At 40.9% G+C, this 24,186-nt stretch overlaps 1 protein-coding gene across 8 annotated transcripts; it reads left to right on the forward strand.

Annotated features, from left to right (window-relative positions):
* The first annotated feature begins 5,610 nt into the window (after nt 1–5,610).
* Nucleotides 5,611–22,771, forward strand: ddx3xa (DEAD-box helicase 3 X-linked a). Of its 8 annotated transcripts, XM_085135021.1 has the most exons (23): nt 5,611–5,948; nt 6,715–6,766; nt 7,055–7,102; nt 7,946–8,005; nt 9,036–9,128; nt 9,223–9,294; nt 12,890–12,976; nt 13,472–13,645; nt 13,973–14,108; nt 14,511–14,615; nt 14,696–14,795; nt 14,883–15,018; nt 15,191–15,288; nt 15,369–15,467; nt 15,548–15,708; nt 15,812–15,956; nt 16,048–16,192; nt 16,480–16,530; nt 17,629–17,810; nt 17,970–18,087; nt 18,166–18,319; nt 18,521–18,639; nt 19,605–22,771. In XM_085135021.1, exons 1-23 carry the CDS (start codon nt 5,904–5,906, stop codon nt 19,688–19,690), a joined length of 2,466 nt encoding a protein of 821 aa, XP_084991147.1. In that variant the 5' UTR covers nt 5,611–5,903; the 3' UTR covers nt 19,691–22,771. The 8 variants fall into 8 exon arrangements, with proteins under 8 accessions (XP_084991147.1, XP_084991140.1, XP_084991143.1 ...); XM_085135014.1 differs by lacking the exons at nt 9,036–9,128; nt 9,223–9,294; nt 12,890–12,976; XM_085135017.1 differs by lacking the exons at nt 9,036–9,128; nt 9,223–9,294; nt 12,890–12,976 and having other exon boundaries at nt 13,472–13,579.
* The last annotated feature ends 1,415 nt before the right edge of the window (nt 22,772–24,186 follow it).

Genomic DNA, 24,186 nt, shown 5'->3' on the forward strand with positions numbered 1-24,186 from the left:
GACTTAAACCCAGTGGGAGTATCCCCCAAAGAGGGACAAAAGGACCCCCTAATGATCCTCTACCTAATCACATGAGCCAAGGTGTGAAAACGGGTGTGGGTCACAATCAGCCAGGGTTTCGAGTGAAACCTGGCCTTCATAGTTACATAGAAACCTTCATAGTTAATGTCCTACACTTTCATGCTTGCAGATATATTCAGGAATGGACATAAATATAGTAAAGGCTGTAAGTGTCTTCCTCAGTTTTAGCTAATAGCAATAGCATTGGGATGTTTCCATGAGAGGTTTTAAATAATTTTTTTTTTAATGACGTGTAAATAAGCTCCAAAAAGCGCTGCTGCAGAAAGAGGTGGGGCTTTTTGCTTAAATACATTTAAAGTATTTAGGTTAATAATAAATTTCAACTTCAGGCACAAGGATGCCTCCTGCGTGGAGTTTTCCGGGCGTGTCCCGCTGGGAGGAGGCCCAGGGGCAGATTATATCCCTCGGCTGGCCTGGGAACGCCATGGGGTTCCCCCGGACAAGCTGGAGGAGGTGGCTGGTGAGAGGGAGGTCTGGGCTTCTCTGCTCGGGCTGCTGCCCCGCGACCCGGCCCCGGATAAGCGAAAGAAAATGGATGGAGAAATTTCAACTTTGTGTAAAATAATCAGCTCCTGCCACCCCAAAGAGTCTGCAGTAGAGTGGCCTTTGTAACTCCGGCACATGTAACAGAATTTGTCCAGCAGATGGAGTCACAAATTCCACCAGACAAGCCTCAAACCTGCCAGCTTGAGGAATAAAAAGACCGCTTATACTCCACATGTTTGGATTACTTTAACTGGGACAAGTAAATCCCGCAGAATTAAAATGATTCCAAGAACAGGAGAAAAGAACTGCCGAGAGTGAAGCTACACAAACACAAAGAATTCAGGCTCAATGGTCCTCTGTGGCACCCACACCCTGACTACTTTTGTATCAAGTTAAGCTGCATTTTTTAGTAGGCAGGAGCTCTTCGGTGCTCTCCCGGTGTGTTCGCAAATACACGCCACATGAGTAATAGAGGATGACTAATGCTGAGGCATGGAGCAGAAAGGTGCAAACATAGCATGAGCTGATGTTCCTGTTTAAAGAGCAGTGGTGCAGGAAGTACTAGGATCCCATGCTGAAGTCGAAGAAGCAGCTCCAACTCTGTGCTGTCTAGTTTAGCAGGTGAATCAGACGGCAAGAGAGTCTGTAACGTAACGGAAACGCATACAAAAACAACAATTACACAATTCTTTATGATGTAATGTTGAAGATTGATGTGCAGCTGTAAAGAGCGTTATGTGTCAGGTGTAGAGCAAAGGGGCTAAGACTTTTTTAATGCTTCTGAATTGTGTGATGGGCCTGGGTCGGTGATAGAGCATAAAATTGATTTTTATTGTTTATGAGAAATTGTAAATAAAGACTGTTTATATTATCCCTCAATATTCTCTAGCCATATTGTTGCTCTTTATGTGCACTTTGCAACAAGAGCTACAATTGTAATTTTAATCTTCTTCTATTTTTCCCTGTTAAAATGAACGCGATGATGATTATGAAATAAATTCGGGTTTTATATCTTATAAGTGTTTAAAAAACGGACTCCCCTTCATATCCCTGGCAGTGGTTTAGTCCAATGCCTATCACTCTTTAACTCCTTCACTTCGAAAAGGTACGAAGAATGGGTGATAAACTCTTCTTTACTTCTGCTGCTTAACAGAATCAATCATATTTGATGTTGTAATGAGACTGTGGCTTAGTCTTGTGCTTCAGTGCAGCTACTATTAAAACAGACTACTGCTCAAACCGCTTTCAAATGGCCATAGTCCAAGTAAAGAACAAGTATATCAACAGTTACCAGACCACTGCCTTGGCTTAGTGGTGTGAAAGAGACTGTGAATTATACTTTCTCATTGTGGCATCTTGGTAAAAGGTAAAAAAGGAAGGGTTCCCTCACTATCAGCTTCATTTATGGCATGTCATCTTGGAAAAACCTCTTACCACTTGAACTTTATTCTAGTAGTCACTTTCCTGTGGCACACCTTATCCCAGCAGCATATGGTCTATTAAGGCTTCCTTCACTCTAAGTAGTACATGAGCACTGACAAGGAGGGATAAATAACAAGACCTGGCCAAACAACCTGCCCTGAGTGCAGACAGAAGGCACGCTGCTAGGCTAACAACAGATAGGGGGTTAAGAGTAGAACAGAAGGGGCAGTCTTTGACTCAGCTTATACTTGACCTTATTCTGAGCTTACAAAAGGCTTTTGATACCATAAGATAAAGTGAGATTTACCCACCCTAGATGCAATGTTTCAATCCAATGTTGAAATTCTGATTCTAGAAATTGTGGAAAATTTTTTTCCGATCTATCTAATTCTCTTTTAGCTCCATGTGAGCACTGTAGTTGAGTATGTGTCATCTGTCCACTGTCACTGTGGTGAAGAGGACGCTGGGTGGAAACTTGCACTGGAAATTGCTGTATATTTGCCTGGATCAGTGCTCACATTATTCAAATTATACTGATATTTTGTTTATCCAAAGCAGAAACTTATACTTGCTGTCTAATTTTGGCTGTCATTTAATTCAGTTTATCACAACAGCAGTTGCCTCAAGGAACTTTATATTGTGAGGTAAAGACCCTAGACTTTACTTTACACCCATACAAAGAAAACCCCAACAATCAAAGGATGCCAAGTGAGCAAGCACTTAGTTTCAAGTTTCAAGTTTTATTTGTCATATGCAAGTTAGCACAGGGTCAACATTGCAATGAAATGTGTTTGACGAGCAGCAGTCACTCAGCAGCATGATACAGTACAGAAAATATAGTAAAATATAATAAAATAAAATATAAAAATATAAAAATAGTAAGGAGCTAAATATTAGAGAGACATGGTAAAAGAGAAAAGATGACTAAATATATATGTATCTATAAATATAAATATATGTACACTAGTGATTAAATAAGAAAATCTTGAAAAGAAATATGACGGGAGGGCAGATGGGATATTGCACAGGAATGAGCAGCAGAAAATTACAGTATTGCACTTTTAAATATAAATATCAATGACAATAAAGTGAAATGACCAGTGCAGATTAAACAGAGTACTTGTGAAGCTGCAGGGTAGCTTCTGAGTGCTGTGTTGTGTGTGTTTAAGTGTTGTGGTTGAGGTGTCGTACGGCTTGGTGGTAAAAACTGTTTTTAAGTCTTGTAGTCCGAGCAGACAGACTCCTGTAACGTCTGCCAGATGGTAACAAGGAGAACAGCTGATGTGCTGGGTGGCTGTGGTCCTTGATGATGCTGTGTGCTTTACGGAGCACTTAGTGACAGTGGGAAGGAAAAACTCTCTTTAACAGGAAGAAACTTTGGGTAGAGCAAGGTTCAGAGAGGGGCGGACATGTTGGAGGTGTTCTGTCACCAAACACCCTTCCAAAATTAGAAATTCATCAACATATCTGACTTACTTTGCATTTTGATTTTTCTCACTACCCAAAAAAGCCAGACAGGCTAGCATTTGTTCAGCAGGCAAAACAAACCAATCCAGTCACGTACAGGTACACAGTCTAGCTCAATATACCCAGTAGCAGGCTATAATTGTCCCATTTAATGTTCTGACCACTCTCCAGTGCTTGTTTATTTTTTAAAGATAAATGTAAAGAACAAAAAATACAAATAACACTAATGTAAACCCCAAACTCCAGATTCAAGGCCGCAAATCCATCTGTGTCATTTTTTAAATAGCTATAGTGAGAAGCTAAAAAACAGCTTCTGAGCCAAAGACCCTGCATCAGTTTGGAGAGGCCTGCAGCACATCACCAGCTACAGGACTCCATCCCTCCACCCTGAAGAGAATCCTAAACTGCCTGACAACTTTAACACCGTCTACTGCAGATTTGAAAGACCATCACTCACACCTCCCATCTGCTCACCCTGAACTCACACCTAAACAAAAGGACTACCTGCAGCCCTCACCCCCCTCCCCTCTGACCCAGAAACAGAAGACCAGGAAGACTGGTGTGTGCCTCTGGTGCTGGAAGGTCTGTGCAGAGCAACTGGTCCCCATCTTCACCCGAATCTTTAACAGACCTCTGGAGCTGTGTTAGGAGTCCTCCTGCTTCAAATGCTCCACCATCATCCTGGTCTCAAAGAAGTCCATCATTGCAGGGTTAATTGAGTACAGGCCCGTTGTGGTCATGAAGTCCTTTGAAGGACTGGTGTTGAAACAGGACATCACAGACCCCCTGCTGGACCCCCTACAGTTTGCCCCCTACATCCTGCACCACCTTGATCAACCTGGGATGTACGCCAGGATACTGTTCGTGGACTTGAGCTTGGCCTTCAACACTGTAATCCTAGACATCCTCCACCGAAAGTTCAACCAGCTTACTGTGCCCGCCTCCAGCTGTCAGTAGATCAGCAGCTTCCTGACGGACAGGCAGCAACAAGTGGCCATCAGCACTAGCCTCCCCCAGGGGTTTGTGCCCTCCCCGCTGTTCTTCTCCTTCTACACTAATGACTGTACCTTAGGAGAATAATCTGTGAAACACCTGAAGTTCGCGGATGACACCAAGGTCATTGGTCTGATCCAGAACAATGACGAGTACGTGTACAGATGGGAGCTGGACCACTTGGTCCACTGATGCAGTCAGAACCACCTAGAGCGGAACTTGTTAAAGACGGTGGAAATGACATTGGACTATCAGAGAAATCCCCCCACCCTCTCCCCCTCACATTCTCAAACAACACATGCCCCTAATGTGGCTCACTTCAGATTCCTATGATGTAACTTTCCACGCAATCTGAAATGGTCCACCTTATGGACTCTACAGAAGGAGGCCCAGCAGAGGTTGTATTTCTTGTGGCAACTCAGGAAACCTGCCAAAGGAATTGCTGGTTTTCTTCTATACTGCCATGATCCACTCTGTCCTCTGCACATCAATCACTCTGTGGTTTGGTTCAGCCACAAAGCAATACAGGGCCAGATTTCAACGGTCAATCTGGTCTGCAGAGAGGATCACCAGTGCTGATCTTCCCTCCATTCATGACATGCACAGGTCCTGGGTTAGGAAACGGGTAGAAAACATCTCTGCAGACCCCTCACATCCTGGACACAGACTGTACAAACTGCAGGCACTACAGAGCGCTGTTTACTCAAACCAGCTGGCAAAGAGACACTTTATTCCCCCTGTCTGTCACTCTGTTGAACACTGTAAAATAACCCACTGTTGTATCATTTAAGTCATATGCACATTGCACTACCCAGATTTACACTTTTTCCTTAACAAAAGTTTATTTTTTGCATGAAGAGAACAATGTGAAGTGGAGTGAAATTTCTTGTTTGTGTGCACAAACTTGGCTAAATACAGATGATTCTGATAGCGGGATATAACATCTGTGTTACACATGTTTAGGTTTCAGTCATAGTTTTCTTTTTTTCTTAATTTTTTTCAAGGCAAAATGCAGCCGATTTGCTCGGTGGCAGTACACACACTAAGGGTTGAGTTTCATGTTTCCCTGGCTAAACCAATCAGAGATTAAAGGAAACATCGCGATATTTACTTTATAGCCCGCCGACCTGAGGTGCCAAAAGCGATATCTCGCGCTACCTCAACCTTCGGTGTCTCATTCCACCACGGTCTAGCCTACCGGGAGGGGGTTTTTGCTGAACAGCTCCGCAACGATCATTTCAATCGGAAACTTGATCAGAATTTATATTTATAACAAATAACGTCTTTTTATTTATTTAAAGTAAACATAATCTTCTAGGGAACTTTATAGATAACTGTCGATTCAAGTTTGTAATTTGTACAGAAAAAAGCTTTAACGTTACGGGAATAGCCGGCTGTGCTAACAAAGAAAATCCTTTCTCTTCAGAAATAATCCCCCACTACTCTCTTTAGTTATGAGTCATGTGGTCGTTGATAATCCACACGGTCTAGATCAGCAGGTAAGAAACTATTTTGTTCTTCTGTTGTTCTCCTATAAATTTCGGAATTTTCCATTACGCACATGTAGTTTCGAGGAGAAATTGAGCGCTTCGTTAGCCCACTTCCTAGCCTGGTGCTAGGCTAACGCTGCGGCTGCTAAAATGGAGGTGACGACGTTTGTGATGGCGACGCTTGCCGATGCGTTGTGATGGCTAATTGGCACTAACAAGCTCGGACACTTCAAGTTTTTACCTTAAAATACGACAAGCTGTCGCCCCAAGCCATGTTAAGTATAGCAAGTGAACGGACTCTGGTGAAAACGTACTGCAACCAATGGAAATATACAGGGTTGGCTAACATTTACCACCCGGCCGGTATCCAACCGCGTTAGCCCGGCTAAAGTGAGGCCTTCTGAACCTGAAACGTGGCGCAGGAAAAAATGTTGGCACAGTTTTTCAGCGACAGTTATTTCTGAAATGTGATCCTCTAAATTTTTGTTAAGTCGCTTGGAATATATATTTAGGAGTCGAAATTAAGAGTATTTTTATTTCCGGTATATATAGTTTTATTTTTACTGTTAGGCCTAACTTCAATGATCGTAAATTCTAACCTCGGTTATTTAGAAATCCACTTGAAGCTGCCCCGCTTCAAAAAAGCGGCTAACCAGTGTTTCCAGTCAAGTAATGGTTTTCAAATATAGCAGTTGTGTGTTGTAGTTCGTTTTTTTTTTTTTTTTTTTTTTTTTTTACCTTTTTTTATGTTTATTTTTTTCTTTGTAATTTATAGCTTGCTGCCCTAGACTTGAACTCGGCTGACGGACAAGGTGGAGGAACTGGCAGTAAGTAATAAAGCAGATTTTACTTGTCAGTGGTAAATGTAAATCGATAACGCTGCTTTATTAGTGTAAGCCTTGTGTAACGTTGTTTAAAGTGTGGTACAACTTTCATGGAGTTCTTTGGCACTCGAGACAAAGGGGGAAAAAAACCTTGTTCCTAATAAAACTTTTTAAAACCTGCTTGGTGGATTAAGCCCTAAGCGTTATTTAAATCTACAGTTGTACTCATAATCACTAATATTGCCAGATTTCATACATTTTGGTAAGCTTTTTTTTCCCTCCTCTATTCAGGACGTTACATTCCACCTCACTTGAGGAACAAAGATGCTCCCAAAAATGGTAAGTTTAACACTGCCGATCTGCTGTTAGCCCATCAACACCAGTTTGTCTTTTTTGTTGATGATAAATGCCCATCAGAGCATGGTAAAAGCAAGCACAATTGAGGGGGGGAAATGAGGCTCTAACAAGATGCATCTTATAATCTTGACTAAAACATTCGTACCAAAAAATTGGTAGTTGTGCAGTGTTTGCAGCATTTTAGAGCATACAAAATCAGGGAACATTTGTCCTAGGCAGAGATTGAGGACAACGTAATGTCAATTGGGCTTTCTGCATCTTTGCATGAGAACTTATTTTGGCACTGCAAAAGTAGGGCAAGTGGTATTGTATTACAACTCTGGCTTTGTATTTTCACCCTAGACTGCTCATAAGTAGGAGAATATGGCAATTTTCAAAAGTTTTGATTTGGTTCGAGTAATTTCATGCGCAATTTTTCTGACTCGTATTCTTTGGTTGGTACAGTGTATCGCATGTGAACAAAGAGGAGTGCTAGCTATTGGCTGCTCTGATAAAGGGGAATGTGGAGGGAGGGTGGGTTTGTGTTTGGGTTTTTTGTGTTTTATTGATTTATTTTTTAAAAACTGAGGTAATATTTTGGTTTTGTAGCCAGGGTGAGGTGGCTGAGGAGGTTTTTTATTTTATTTTATTTTTTATATATATTATAATTTCCTTCTGTACATATTTGCTCTGCTAAAGGCCTTAAATCCACATACGTCATGTCTGGCATAGTAAGTCAAAAACTGACATTAAAACTTAAAAAAAGGGCAACATATGGAATCATACTCCTGTGTCATTGCACACTTGACGTTTTTTTTCTCGTTGTACTGTTTTCTTATTCCACAGCAGGAAATGCTTATTCCGCTGGTAGACAGTGCGGTTATTCAGTGGCACCAGTAAATTTCTGTAAGTCCCTTCTGTCTGCTTTTGCTGAGGGCAACTTGCATTTTTTTTAAAGATGCATGAAATAGCCATTTTTTTTGTACACACCAGCAAAGCCAGTGTGAAGGGAGGGTCAGGTTAGATCCATACACTCAACTTAGGGCTGTTCGATATAACGATATATATATGGGATGACGATATAAAAATGTCTATAGTTTCATTTTACGTTATCGTTTGTTTTGTGGTGTCGCAAAATAAACTCTTTATGGCAATATTTTTTCATCGTTTTGATGGTCACTGTAGTGGCTATATTAATTAAAGTTCTCTCTTTCTCTTATATTTTATATAATCACACTACAGACGGACAAGCGCCTATTTTTATGCGTTGTGGTTAGCAACAACGACGGTAAAACCATCGCGTGTCCGCTTGTTTATGTTCCACATAAACCTTTCACAATAAAGCTCAAGATCCTGTTGGGACTTTTCAAAATAAACTGAATCACGTGAAAGAGCAGATTATTGACGGATGAGAAAAATATAAACCTCAAACGTTAGAACAGGCTTTTCCCCGCAGCACGCCGTGTAATAAATACTCACAAAGAAAATGGCGGCCGTTACAACTTATGTCTAAAAATGTATAGTTTCATACATCGGTTAAAACACTCGACTCCAGCTACATGACGCGCAGCTGGAAACACTTCCCGCAAGTCGAGATTCACAGAATTTACAGAAAATGTTACATTTTTGTGATTTATATTGTTATCGGGAGGATAGAATTCTTATATCGGGATATGAGATTTTGGTCATATCGCACAGCCCTAACTCCACTGTAAAAGTATAATGAGTTCATGTTTAATTGATGTGCTTCTCTATGCTGGAATGCTTGCAGTTGATTTTGGTTGGAGTTTTGAGGGGGGGGGGGAGAGGAATCTAAGCATCACCCTGTTGGTTCATTGCTTTTCTTCACTGTAGTTAGTTAAAATATATTAGATTTATTAGAACTATATTCCCACTGTATAATAAAGCCAATATTTTACCTGCTGTGTGCCCCAAGTTTCTTCTAAGCCGTTTCCCCAACCATGGCAGGCAGTGTGTCAGCAAAGACACAGAAATAACTATACTTCAGGATGGGATGACTGTCAGACTGGTAACTATAAGCGTGAAGTCAAGCCCAACACTCATACTGCATGAGCCAGTACTCATGAGTCTTTTTATAGCCTGCTTCCCCTACCTTTGCTCAGGTTACCCAAGACTGGCCTCTCAAGAGCTTGCCTTTTACCATGCCTACAGTGGGGATTGGCGAAACCAATGTGGTATACTTTGACCTCTACCTGCATGCCATGCAGAGTTTCTTAGTGTATATAGCTTAGTCAGTGTGCCCTTGCTTTGTTGTGGTCACTTGGAGGAAAAAAAGCAGCACAAATCTGGGCCTAACACTGCATTTTTTTCAAAGCTTGCAAACAGAGTTGCTGATGATGCATTTTTATTTTATTTTTTTTAAGTGCATTGCATCACTAGTGTGGCTGTTTTACTAATAACAAGACGATATCAACTTGTTTTGTGTTGTCCAGTCATGCATACGTTACACCATGTTAGCCTCAGTCATTAAGTCAAAGTAGGACTTTTGTGGTCAAGTTATTTGAACACTGAAGTATTATTGGGATTCACAATATTTCTTAGCTGGAGCCTCTCAGTTGCAGTTCTGGGTTCTTTTTTGACTTCACAGCTTTTTCTCTGCTTACATTTTATGTTTTTAAAAGGATTGGCCATTGAATACAGCACTGATAACCTGGTTGCATGCACACTTGTTCCAGCTGATAACCTCAGGTGATTTCCTTGGTTATTTTACGTGGTGTAAAGTCAGCATCCAGTGCAATCTGCAGTTGACCTTTAGAACAGAAATCTGCATACAAACACACCACCTTGGCACATGATTGAATCATGATCTGTGTGTGTTTGTCTTAAACTCATGTTTTGTAAGTAGACTGATTACCAGTTGTCCTTCGTGGCCTTTTTTGTTTTGCATTTAAATGAAAATAGTTGACTGAGGGCATCATTGTTTGGCTTTTTAGAGTCTGTTTAATCTCTCCAGTTGGTAATGGAGCAGAATTAATTCTTCATAGCCTGGACAGCATGGCAGCCAAACTTCCATTCAGTGTAAATCTGTGTTCTATAAACAAAACGAAATCTGTCAGCATGTGGTCTACAAGCATCTCCAGAACATGCCATACATTTGCTGTTGAATGTTTTTTCTTTGTGGCATGATTAAAATGGGGCAGAAGGACACACAGACTGTGCTGTTTTCTGTAAGTAGTCCAGAATCACCAGATGAATTATAACTCGTACTTGTATGGTAAAACCTTATAGCTTTGTGTGTATTGTATGCTTTAATGCCAGCCAAGTATTCAGTCATGGATGTTTAACTTTTTGTAATCCTTAGTTATGTTTTGTGGATTCCCTTTTTCTTAAAGTGCTTTATTCAGTTTTATGGGAAACATTGGTTGGGGATTTTGACTTGAATTTTAAATAGTTTGAATAACATACTCTAGTTGTAGCTTGCATTGTTTGCACAAGTATTTATGGATGAATTTGTGAATTTTTTCTTTGGTTTATGTAGGTTATTGGTTTGAAGTCCACTGGACTCTGTCTTGGAACATCAGGTTCTAACATTGCTGCACTCTGTGCTTTACCACATGTATTTTTGGGTCTGATGCCACTCTGAGTCACTAAAATCTCTCAAATCCTGGGCCATGTAATACAAAGCTACAACATACCTGGAATATCTGTTATTTGGCTTCAATATCTCTAACATCAGCAAACGGGCTAAGTAGTGATTAGATAGTTAACAATTCAGTAAATCAACTCCGTGCTCATTATTCTAGCTATGCGCAAGTTTACACATGACAAGTTGAACTTGTGGCAATGGAAGCATCTGGTCAACATTTGCAGGTCTGTATGCAGCAGAAGATCAGATGTGAAAGGAAATTACAAGGGTAATATTTGATAGAGCTGGGCGATATATCGAGTTTTTAAAAAATATCGATATATTTTTATACGAGATATAAGATGTGACAATATCCTTTATATCGATATAGTCTGTTACGTTATAACTATACTTGTGGAGCCGCAAGTTTGCCTCTCTTTCGTCCACTTTTCTCTTTACGCAACATTACTCGGCCTCGCCCCTCCTTCACTGAACACAACTCCCCCTCCTCCCCCATCGCTTCACCTGCAGGAAGCGACAAGATGGACACGACAAATCTCCGTTAACGAGTTACTGCGCATCGCCCCGTTCGTGGGGCTGGACGCCGTCAACGTGTTAGCTAGCTAACCACGCTAACGCCATGCAGCCCAGAGGCGCTGCACAGCCTAAAATCCTTTCATTTTCTCAAAAGTTGACAGCGCGCCTTATGTATGAATTCTGGTTGTGCTTGATGGCCGCGAAGCGATTTTATGTGGTACACAGCGCTCAGCAATCTGTCAAAAAATGTTTTAGTACGACTTTGGTAAGCTACGGTGCTGCACCGGTTGATGGATTGTCAGCATTACGGCTACCGAGGAGCCTCGCGGAGTGATACGTACTGTGCTTCAACGTAATATTACCCTACTGTGTATAAGGACCATAAATGGCACCTGTTAAGAGACGTGGTTATAAAGAGGATTTCAAACTCAATGCTGTCAGTCACACAGTAGAAGTTGGGAACAGAGCAGCTGTGAAATCTGTCTTTGTTACTATGCTCAGCGTCTTTTAGTTTACATTTTGACTGCACAATTGTGAGCTTTTTGTTATGCACAAAAACAACATTGTTTTCTTTTATTTTTGGAGCATTATTATTTAATAAATGCTCATAATTTATTTTTGAGTAAATTTTATGTACATCTATGCTCTATGTTAATAAAAGTGCCTGTGTGACATCTGGGACACAGCTTTGACTAAGAACTCTCTTTTTGTTCTTACTTTATGGCTTAAAAAAAAAAAAAATCGAGATATATATCTTATATCGCCGTCCAGGTAAAATATATCGAGATATGAATTTTGGGTCATATCGCCCAGCCCTAATATTTGATACATTTTTGTTCTTTCAGCTGCAGCCTAGAGGTGCCTTTTGGTACAGAATTCAAACGTAGGCCGAGTCTGCTTGCAAAGTTGATATGTCGGCAAATACAAAGAGATCATATATTAATGTTTGAAATGATTTTGTGTGTGTGGTGGGGTTGGGGGGTCTTGGGTCAAAAATTGAGTAATCTATTTATCAGTACAAAGATTTTTGGTGCTTTAAATGGACAAAAGGATTATGTCTAGTTCAGAGCAGGCGGGGTTACCATGGTGATGTACCCTTGTAAGAAGTGAAGTAATACTCAAAACCCAGATAAAATCAAGATAATTCTTGCTTCATAGTACAAGTGTTACGTGCAATGTGTCATACTCAATTTAAAGTCAAGTCGGAACATGTTTTTGTAAATAAGCAAGATTAAAGTTTGCAGAGTTGGTTGTCTGTCTGAAATGTACCTTAAAATGGCAAATATTTAGCTTGTAAAAAAAAAAAAAAAAAATTATATTTTTTGTTCTGTTGACAAAATATTTTTTATATTTAGTGACTCAGATCTGTATCAAGACAGAATTTACTGGTTCACTACCCACAGACAGATTGGCCCATGCTTGTGAATCTTCGGGGTTGTTTTTATGTGTTTAAATCTGCCACAGTGGTGGAAATGAAAAGCCCCAGGGCAGGTTTAATTAGACCTTGAGGCTGAACGTTTTTGTTTGTTTTCCCTCCCCTAAAGCCAAATTACTTGAAGAATAGGTCTGTGTGGTTGGTTTGCCCCTTGATGCTGCTGTGGCATAGATTGAGCTTTTCAGCATGCCTCAGTATGGCAGCACTAACTACCATTGTCCCCCTCCACCAGCCTCATCCTCAGCCCGCACTGGTAACAGTGTGGCCACCGATGGGAATGATGACACAGCCAGTGTCCAAAGCTGGGCAGATCGTTGTGGTAAATGTCCCATATAGGAAGAAACGAGGTTCAGCTGGTCTTTGTAGAACAACTTGTGTGTAACCAAATAAAATAAGGCAACACCTCAGTAGTCACTACTTGTTTTAAACTCTTTTCTTTTTTTCTTCTTTTTTTTAAAAAATGTAAACACCTTTGACTTGTCCGCAGCTATTCCTTTGTACAGATCAAGTACATGGTTATGCAACTTAGACAATATGAATATGTGACACTAATAGTGGTGATGCTTTACTTGAGACATGAGTCCCAGGTTTTAGTGTAATTGAGTTGCTTATATCCACTGTCAGTAATTCCAATTAAAAATAAGTCAACTAGTAATGAGAGGCTCATGGATAGACAGCACTGAGCGCAGACGTGTGTACTGGCTTACTGACACAAATAAGTAACATGCCGCTTTCTGCTTTTCCTAACAACTCTTATTTAATATATTTTTATTCATTTTTTTTTTTTCAATTTTTCTTTTTCCGCCCAATAAAGATTCACCTGGATGGGATTCCGGACGCACCAATGGCTTTGTGAATGGTTACCACGACAACCGCACAAACGGGGGCTTTGGAGGGCGTGGACCCCCTCGCAATGATAGAGGTGGGCGTGGTGCCTACCGTGGTAACAGGGGTGGAGGTTCGTTTAATCAGCCATTGCAAAATGCAGGTGGGAAAAACCTGTTGTCCTTAAAAATGTCCAGCTGTAGCCCTAGTTGTAGTGTAGTTTTTCATTGTAAAGTCTACCCTCCCCCACCCCTTATTTTTAATACAGTATATTTACTCTGTATAAACTGGAAGCTGTTATTTGCAATATTAACTTTACACTTTGTTAGAGTAACTAGATTTTTAACATTTAATGGTATTTTTGCTTTAGGGGAAACACAAGTGTGTTCTGCTGTTGGTAAGAAGGGTGTCGGTTGTAACCGCTCTTTTGCCCGCTCCAAAAAAGGTACAAATATTGCCACTGACCAATTTTTTTTTTTTTTTATTACAGGGTTTGGCAATTTCGAAAACAAAGAAGCTGGCTGGGGAGGACCTCCCAGGGATGCGGCCTACAACAGCTTTGGGGGACGTTCTGATAGGTCCAAGTCTGCCTTCTTCAACGACCGCGGGGCAGGCTCAAGAGGAAGGTGGGTGTCATTGCGTTCACTAATGTACTTTTTATAATTTTGGTATTTTAACATGTCCTGAGAGCAAAGTCTTGTATTCCCTGATAGTATTTGCATTTGTTCATTTTTATGTGAAATTGTTTCTCCATCTGGTAATTAACCCAACCAGTCTGGCTTCACTGATTGTTTAAACCAATTAGTGAAGTGTTCACCTCACTAATTGGTTTACTGTTAGAACAGCAGAGAGATGAGCAGAAATGTTTTTGATTGTACCATACAATCCCAGCTTGGCTATTATTGTAGAGAGTATGGAAAAATAGTGCTGAGAGTTTGGAAAAAGAACTGTCGGTTATAGCTTGTTTTTATCTAATTTCAAAGTCGCGTGACAATTTAGTTCTTCATTTATATAACCTTTGTGCACAGATACGAGCGTGGAGGTTTTGCTGCTGGAGGAAATAGCCGCTGGGCAGAGGAGTCCAGAGATGATGACTGGTCCAAGCCCACTGCTCCTAATGAGCGTCTGGAACAGTAAGACAGATTCCGTTCATCTATAGCAAACTAACAGCCGTGGTTATCCAAAACCTAAACTTTTCTGTATTGTCTTCTAGCGAGCTTTTCTCTGGAAGCAACACCGGCATAAACTTTGAGAAATATGATGATATTCCAGTGGAAGCTACTGGAAGCAATTGCCCACCCCACATTGAAGGCGTAAGTGATTTAGTTTCATGGTTTTGTTTAAAAAATAAAAATGGCTTGTTTATATGTTTATATATGGCATACCTTGTTCTTTTGTAGTTCAATGATGTGGAAATGGGCGAGATTATCATGGGGAACATTAACCTTAGTCGCTACACTCGCCCCACCCCTGTCCAGAAGTATGCTATCCCAATCATCAAGTCCAAGAGAGACCTGATGGCCTGTGCCCAGACTGGTTAGTATCTCTACATATTCTGCGTTCACTTGACTACCAGAGAAAACTGGTAACCATGAACTTTGTTTCTGTTGTAATATTTAAATAACCCTAGAAAAGGCTTGTTTTTTTGTGTCCATAGTTTGATGTTAGTACGCCAAATTAACACTGTATGACCCTTGCTGTGTTTCAGGCTCTGGTAAGACTGCTGCTTTCTTACTGCCAGTGTTGAGTCAGATCTACACGGAAGGGCCAGGAGACGCTCTGCAGGCTGCCAAGAACAGTGGACAGGTACTATGTACAGAAACGGCACAATAACTGAACGAAACAAACATCTGGCTTTTTCTCATAAACATGTTTCGGCTTCTCAGGAGAATGGAAGGTATGGACGCCGTAAGCAGTACCCAATCTCCCTTGTCCTGGCTCCCACCAGAGAACTCGCATTGCAGATCTATGATGAGGCGAGGAAGGTGAGCTAGAAACATCTGGCATCATCTTGGTCTGCCAAAATATTTACTCGCCAAGCTGAATTGTTTCCTTCCTCCTTTAGTTTGCCTACCGCTCAAGGGTGCGTCCCTGCGTTGTGTATGGTGGTGCTGATATTGGCCAGCAGATCAGGGACTTGGAGAGAGGCTGTCACCTGCTGGTGGCCACACCTGGACGTCTGGTCGACATGATGGAGCGGGGCAAGATCGGGCTGGATTACTGCCAGTCAGTATTAATCAGAACAATTGTTTCATGGGAAGAAATGTTGCTTTAATGGAAATGACTGACTCCCTTATTTATAATTGCTAATTATTAAATGTACTCACAGCTACCTGGTTGTGGATGAGGCTGATCGCATGTTGGACATGGGTTTTGAGCCACAGATCAGACGTATTGTGGAACAAGACACAATGCCACCAAAAGGCATCCGCCGGACTATGATGTTCAGTGCTACCTTTCCCAAAGAGATCCAGGTACGTTGGTCTGCTGGCAGGTATACAAAACCATATTTAATGTGTGCAATATTTATATTTGCATACTCATATTTGAACTTGTGTATTGTAGATTCTGGCTCGTGACTTCCTGGAGGACTACATTTTCCTTGCCGTGGGGCGTGTTGGTTCCACTTCAGAAAACATCACCCAAAAGGTGGTCTGGGTAGAGGAGACAGACAAGAGGTCCTTCCTCCTTGATTTGCTCAATGCCACCGGTGAGATTGCACATGCACTTCATTCTTTTATTTTTTCCCCCTCCCATAAAGGGCTTTGGGCTCTAACCCTTCATCCTGTTTGTCTGCCCCATACAGAGCTAATATTGACTTTGCTACATTTCTAACAATCTGTCATTATATCAAAAAGTGAAATGTAAAAATGATCTGATGCAATTTGGTGAGCAGGCGCTAAAACCACTTGAACGTGTTTTTAAGGGGTTAGCTTCTCACAATGATCTAAAGCTGTTGTAGCCTTGCGTTTACTGGCCGGTTTGGTTTTATCTTAGTTATTCCCAGTGAGGTTCAGGAAAATGTGACAGAAGCCCCAGAGAAAACGGGTAAGTGTTAACATACCATAACTTTACTTTGACACGCAAGAAACATCACATCCCACAGTTCATCCCGTTCCCTCTGCTCTGCTGCAGCTGACATGCTACCTCAGTTTAGTTTTGTTTTTGTCTTTCAAATTTCATTTCCAATAAGTGGTAACACTTGCCAAGCAGTGCATAGACTGATTTAAAACTTGTATCTCCCCTGTGAAATGTTAGACAGTGTAGTGTTTTAGAGTGTTTAGTTTTGGAACTAAGGTCAGCTGGCTCTTTCTGAATGTTGGAAGGCTGTGACAAATTAAATGGCGCTGATCTGTGAAGTCAGTGAACAGTGTCTGTTAATCTTTGTTAGAGCTCCTAAATGGCTATAATATATGACAGTGAATAGGACCAGGTTAGGGTTTAATGGTGAATGAGCCATCACTCGATTATAAGCAACATGCCACCTCCATGGTGACTTAATGCTACCACCAAAAAATGTGGTTTAGTTGTTTTAAAAATGGTGAACATGGTACCACGTTAACCATTCAGTTGGATTTGGCTGATCTGTTTTTATTTGAAGGTACTTGCAAGTTTTGAGGAATGTTGTTTGTTGTTGGCAAAACTATTGCAGGGTTAGCTGTGAATAATGCAAAACGTGGAATGGCCTGTCTTACCCCAATACCTCTGTCATGTTGATTATCTTGAGTTTTTATTCTGATGGCCATTAATGCCCAATATCTGATACCAAATACATAAAATTACTCCAAATGTAGTAAAAAAAAATTTAAGTCATTGAAATAATTATTCAGAGAAACCAAAGCCATTGTTGTCAATTAATGGTTGTCAGTAAATTTAAAGCTTTTTTTTTTTTTTTTTTTTTTTTTTAATGCACCACTTGTCTCCATTTCTAAGTTGTCATTTTGGTATTTGATTTTTTTTCTTTTCTTTTTTGTGCGTCATGGTCTTGCAACTGATAGTGTTTTGAAGTTTTGCTTTTGTTTTTTTTTGTTTTTTTAAATTTTCAAATTCATGTGTAGCTTTGCATAAAGTAATTATTATTTTTCTCTTATGCTTTTTGTCCTGCTCCTCTTTTTTTTTGTCTCCTCTTAATTCCTTGCTGCTCAGGTAAAGACTCCCTGACTCTGGTGTTTGTGGAAACAAAGAAAGGAGCCGATGCACTGGAGGACTTCCTTTACCGCGAGGGTTATGCATGCACCAGCATCCACGGAGATCGATCCCAGAGAGACAGAGAGGAGGCTCTGCATCAGTTCCGGTCTGGACGCTGCCCCATCCTGGTGGCTACAGCTGTAAGTATTCTGACAAGTTCTTAATCCTCAAGGTTGGGGAGGGAACTGTGGCACACACTGAACCAACAAACTTTGCTACTAATGGCCAATATGAAATATAATGTGGCATTTTTACAGATGCTTAATGTTAAACTTTTTTTTTCCCATTGTCCTTTGCAGGTGGCTGCTAGAGGTCTGGACATCAGCAATGTGAAGCACGTTATCAACTTTGATTTGCCCAGTGACATTGAAGAATACGTTCACCGTATCGGCCGTACGGGACGTGTGGGCAACCTCGGTATGAACTGATTTTTAAAGAATATTTGCTCCTTGTTGGTGTACAGTCTTGACTGTGTAATCTGACCTTTTTGTGCAGGTCTGGCCACGTCGTTCTTTAACGACAAAAACAGCAACATAACCAAAGATTTGCTGGACATTCTGGTTGAGGCCAAGCAGGAGGTTCCCTCCTGGCTTGAGAGCCTGGCCTATGAGCACCAGCACAAGAGCAACAATCGTGGGCGCTCTAAGAGGTAACATGGCAACAACAAATGCTGTCTTATTTATCTTAGTTCTGTGCTGCAAAATGTAACGCGTTTCCTGACTTGTAATGTAAACTGAGCTATCTGAGCACTACTTGTTAAGGTGTTGGGGGGTGGGGGGGTTGTTTTATTGTTTTTTTTAATATAATGCCTAACCTGTAACACTTAACCAATTGTTTTGGTTTTGTTCAGGTTCTCTGGTGGTTTCGGAGCGCGAGATTACCGTCAGACGTCTGGCTCTGGAAGTTTCAGTAACAACCGTTCAGGGCGCAGCGCTGGAGGCCATGGAGGAAACCGTGGCTTCGGTGGAGGTAAGCAAACTATTCGCACAGCTGTATTTTTTTTTTTTTTTTATTATTATTATTATTTTTTTTTGTGTCACTTTTTTTAACTTTTATGAAAACTATGGGAGAATGTGATTTGAGAATGAGGTGATGTCTGATGTGAAATTCATAATATAGGTTAATTTACTAACAAGTTTGAATTTGAACTCGAGGTCAGATGTCAGCTCTGGAAATCGCCTAGGATTTTTAGATCTTGGAGGCTGAGGGGTTAGCACTGGAAACATCCAGTGTTTTTGAAACCAGACATGAGTGTGGAAGCAGATGGCCTGTGTTTGGCATGTTTATCCTCCCTCTTGACTGTAACTGTGCTCATCATTTTCAAAGTAGCTTAGTCTTATTTATGAAAAAAAAATAAGTGTTTTGAGGTCATGTTTTCGAGAGAAGAGAATTACTTACACATACAAACCTTGTTATTTGAAACTGTTTAATGTGGGCACCTGGTGGGGATTTGGTTATTGAGCATGCATCAAGGAATTGCAGCATCCACGTGCAGATGTCTAAAAAGTTGGACATCTGGACGTAGCGTTTTCAGGTAAGTAAATCTCCAAAAGTTGATTCTGTTCATCTGGATGTAGCATTTTGTGGGAGAAACGTTTTGTCACTCGTCCAAGTGACTTCTTCAGTTTCCAGACTGAAGACTTCTCTGGTGGTTTCGGATCTAGAGACTGAAGACAAGCACTTGGACGAGTGACAAAACGTTTCTCCCACAAATGAACAGAATCAGCTTTTGGAGATCCAAGTGACTTCTTCAGTCAATAAAGAAGGATCAGCGACGAAACTTTTCTCCCACTGAAAACGCTCCATCCAGATGAACAGAATTTTGGGGGGGAGTTAGTTAATAATAACTTGATGTTTGAGCAATTTCTTCTAAATGCGTTTAAACAAAAACCTCTCTCTGCCGTCAATTAATGTTTAGTTGGTATCCTTCGCAGGTGGATTTGGTGGGAACTTCTACGGCAGCGACAGCTACGGAGGAAATTACAGCCACTCGGGTAGCGTGGATTGGTGGGGAAACTAGTCACCATAGGAATAGGTTGCCATGCCAACCCAATGGAAACCACATGTTGACTTAAGCCAGACCATTAAAAAAAGAAAAAAACCTTCCCTGTGTAGCTTCACTGACACACAGTACATTACCAACCCTGGTTCTCTGCCATTCGCTTCTCGAAAAGGAAGTGCAGCACGAAGCAACGGAGCGTCACCAGCACGTGCAGCACGCCGGAGACCGCAGAGATTTCGCACACCTCAGAGTGAGCATGGATGCTGACATGCATTGTCCGACAGCAACCTCGGACTTTCATCGTTAAAAGTATTTTTGTTTTGTTTTGGTTTTTTTGTGGGGGGAAACCCAACCGAGTAGCCTGAGGATCATTTGTATGTTAATGTACTGTGCCTTTTGAATTTAAACAGGAAATCTATGTTTTCATTTCACCAGATGAACCTGGCCAAGAGCTAAAATTTGTTTTACTATGACTTTGTTTGGTGAAAAATATTAAAGGGTAAAATAAGCTTGGATTTGATCAAACCTTGGCAAACACTGGGGCGTTGTGGCTCTCAGGAGTCATGACTCCATTTGAACTTCAAATTTATTACAGGAACATCATGTAGCCTTTTCTATACTCAAACAGCTAATGGAGCCATTACTATATCTAATACAAACTGGGCCACTCTGTGAGGTGACCGTATTTTAATCGTAAGCGACAAAGTTACATTTGTGTTCTTTTTTTGCTCACTCTATCCTGGACAGGCTCCTTTTTTACGGAAATGGTAGTCTTTGAAATAGCCATTCCTATCGTAATCTTAAGAAACACAGAAGTCATTAAGCTCAGTGCCAACAATTGCTGAGGTTGATACAAGAATAATAAATGCTGGAACTTGTTACTCCATGCTTTTCAATTGACTTGACAGTGTTACGGCAGCTAGTATGTTACCAAGTGCTAGCTACATTAAGTGGGCGGTGTTTTTTGTTCCTTTTTTGCGTGAGACCTTTTTGATGCAGGTGCGTGAAAAGTTAAAAAAAACTGAGTCAGTTTTTGCTTTGTTTTCTTGTTTGTTTTTTTGTTTTTGAATAGTTTCTCTACAAATGTGTAACAAGACAAAAATGCCTGCCATCTTGAAAGTGAAGTTCAAAATGGCTGCATAAAGGACCACAGCATCGGGGGGGCATAGCGCAGTGTTAGTGTTTACCTGAATCGACCTGCAATCACGAGGCCCACACGGTATTCTACGCTTGCAAGTGTTTTGTTTTTTGGTCAAGGAGAAAGGACACGTGAACTGAGTCGCAGGCTTAACTTAATTACAAACGTTTTCTCTTTTCAAGCTGCGTTGGAGGCATGGTTCATCTTAAGGAGACAGGCATTTGAATAATCACTGAGGTTTTTCAATTAAACAGCAAGGAACAGATGCAGGTTAGAGGAACACTCCGACCACTGGGGTTGGGGCTTTAGGGTGGGGGGGTTGTAGGCGATGGGCGCAGCTTTCAGTGCACCGCCATTGTCAGTGGCTTTGGTTTCCATCGTTGCGTATTGTAACTGTGGATGTGGCCAAAGACTGGGGGGGTTGGGAGGGGTGGTGTCTACTTCCTTTAAGAAATATTTAAGTACTGTCAGGTCTTCTGGGAGTTCATCTGCTCAGAACTGTATAAAAATGATAAAGACAAAAAAATCTGTGGCTTCATGAAGCCAGAGCAGGCTTCTCCTCTTAAAGAGGAGCAGCCGTGGAGAGGAGGGGAAGACACGCATGGGGCGTTTCACCTCAAAATGCTCCCAGTTTTCTCATCGGGTTTGTTGTGCCTTGAACTTTTTTTATTTAAGAAATCAAAATAAAAGTGGATGCACTGACAGTGTTGAGAACTTGAGATTGAATGGTGCTACTTGATTTAGGTGTGTAGGCCCTCGTATGTTGTGCCCATCGAGTTTTACGAAAGTTGTTTTATTGCACATCTAGAGTTTTATATAGATGTCTTGGATATGTGTCCTTAAGCTTCCAAATATTGTGTGAGGAGACAGAGGAGGAGAAAAATAACGCAGCTTGTTTACAAAGGGGAAGGGTTCTCAATGTTAAAAAAACCAGGATTTATTTGGGACCAGGGGATTTAGCAGTCGGGGGAATTTAGCCATTTGCACAGATTTCTAGATTCTACTTTTGCTGCTAGTTTTGTGTAATTTATTAAGCATTTTTGACAAATATTTATTTTTGTAAGCCTCAGAGTGATTCTTTGAAAGTTTCAGAAACTTGACCAAAAGACAGTTCAAAAAAAACACTGGCACTTGAATGTTGAATGTCACCTGTATGCGTGAAATTTATATATTTCGGGGTAGTGTGAGCTTTTTAATGTCGAAGATACATTGGACTCAGTAAATAATATCCACAGCTGTTTCAGGGCCTCCTCAGGGCCAGTCATCTCTATTAGATAATACTAATTGGTCAACGAAATTTGAAACAGAATCTTAACAAACATGCCAAGGTTTGGAATAATGCTGTCTAAAAAGCAAATAAATTTCCTAAGCATATCAGTGCAAAAGTGTTCAGATTCTCCAATTGTGTGCATTAATAACTCTTTATTCTAATTTGACCTGATGATCATTTTTCTCCAGTGAATGTCTGGCACATGGCAATCCTTAAAGAAACAAACATGTGGTTTATTCTCATTGTTGTATTTGCATATATGACACCTCTGGTGTTCTCTGGGAACGTGGAGCAGCAGCCCAAAGAGCTGCTGGGGATTAACAGGAGGCTCTGTGCATGCTGACTGCAGGCAGAACCCGGAGACTTGCTCCACGGTCTGCGGAGAACCTCTGAGCTCTTTAGGTGTAGACTTTGCTTTCTGTATTAGCTTATAGGTAACTGCACTGCATGGGGAAATACTCAGCTGTGCAAATTGTATGATTTTACCAAAATAAAATGTTTGAATGCAAAAGTATCTGGATAAATCAAGCATGTTTCATCGAAGACTTGTTTGACATAGACATGCAAAGAAAACCTGTAGCAAACAGCCTGTGGCCAACGGCCAGCAAAATTCAATTTAATAATGGTGATTGGATGGATGGGTTTCATTTCTTTTGAAGAAACTACATAAAGATTTCATTTGTAAATTAAACTGTGTCAGTTGATTTATTTATTTATTTCAGCTGAGCTCCATGTGTCAGCTCCATGTGTCATCTCTCTGGTTTTGTATTTGCTGGGATTGCAGCTTATTCTCAATCTAATCACAGGTGCGTGTCTACAGCTGATCCATTAACGGGGCAAGGGGGATGCCATTGGCTGTGTCCCAATTTAGGGTCTGCACGCTTGAAGTACGCGCACTACGCGCACTACGTACGGCGCGTACTATAAGTACGAGAAGTGCGGAAGTGAGAGGCTTGTGAAATGGGACGGTCTAGCCCTTCGTTGCGCTGTTCAGGTTGCCTAGCAACCATGATACTAACCGCGAGAAACGTTACATACAGCATTGTTTGACAGAAATGAAGGAGAAAAATGTTGTCATGACATCACTTTGATTAGTTGAGTATCTGAGGCTGAGGCCACGGGACTGTAAAACATGATTGTTGGGCTTTATTTCTGTACTGAACAGTCATTTAAGATTAGTTAGAAAATAACAATTAGCTAATGTTGTTCATGAGACTAAAATCATCTCACTGTGGTAATGTAAATATAATATGGCCAATATTATATTATTGTCAGATTATTATGATATATATATATATATATATATATATATATATATATATGCTTTAAGTTAATGCTGTAAGTACAAACATCACTAATGTCACACAACTTTGCCGACATGTGGCCAACAGCAATGTTTTAATTTTAATGTTCTTCATTATTAAACATTCGCACATAATTAAGTGACGTCATGTTCAGTACTTACTTTTGACAGTTCACTCTTGGCCGCTCCCTTCTGCCGTATTTTGCGGCAAAATTATCCACACCCACTGTCGCGCTATGAATTCCGTACCGGAAACCCGATCGGTACCCCGTGTCACTGTCACTACCCGATCCGTACCGGAAACCCGATCGGTACCCCGCATGCGCGAAAGGTGTCTACTTCCGGTCGTAGTGTTTTACGATAGTTATGGGTCAGAGTATCGGTTAAGATGTTAAGAATAATAAGTATATCTTAAAATGTTTGCAATAATGAAGCATTTCAGTACAATGTAGACAAAAACGAAAAATGAAAAGATAGTTACGGATCGGGACTCCCCGATCCTTACTGCGCATGTGCAAAGTCGGACCGTACAAATGGGGTCTACCCGATCCGTACCGCGCATGTGCAGATGTTTTCTTCTTCTTCTGTTCGTTTAATGGCAGTGTACTCCCCAGTATACGAGGATACTGCCACTGCCACTGCTGACCGAGCGAATGAACCCCATTGTAAAATGAATAGAGATTGACAGACCACGTGACTTTCGCGCATTGCATGCCGGTAACTCGTGGCAAAACAATCCAAGTACCGCATCAAACGCAAGCATTTGCAGCACCGCAAAACGTTCATTCTCCGGTTCCAATACC

This window comes from Neolamprologus multifasciatus, chromosome 16, assembly GCF_963576455.1.
Source record: "Neolamprologus multifasciatus chromosome 16, fNeoMul1.2, whole genome shotgun sequence".
Lineage (NCBI taxonomy): Eukaryota > Metazoa > Chordata > Actinopteri > Cichliformes > Cichlidae > Neolamprologus > Neolamprologus multifasciatus.

Bases quoted from the DNA above. Each gene is read 5' to 3' on its own strand.
- ddx3xa (XM_085135021.1), top strand. From the start codon at position 5,904: ATGAGTCATGTGGTCGTTGATAATCCACACGGTCTAGATCAGCAG. The intron at 9,129-9,222 runs GTAACTATAAGC...ACCTTTGCTCAG, and splicing joins ATGGGATGACTGTCAGACTG to GTTACCCAAGACTGGCCTCT. The intron at 15,468-15,547 runs GTGAGCTAGAAA...TTCCTCCTTTAG, and splicing joins TCTATGATGAGGCGAGGAAG to TTTGCCTACCGCTCAAGGGT.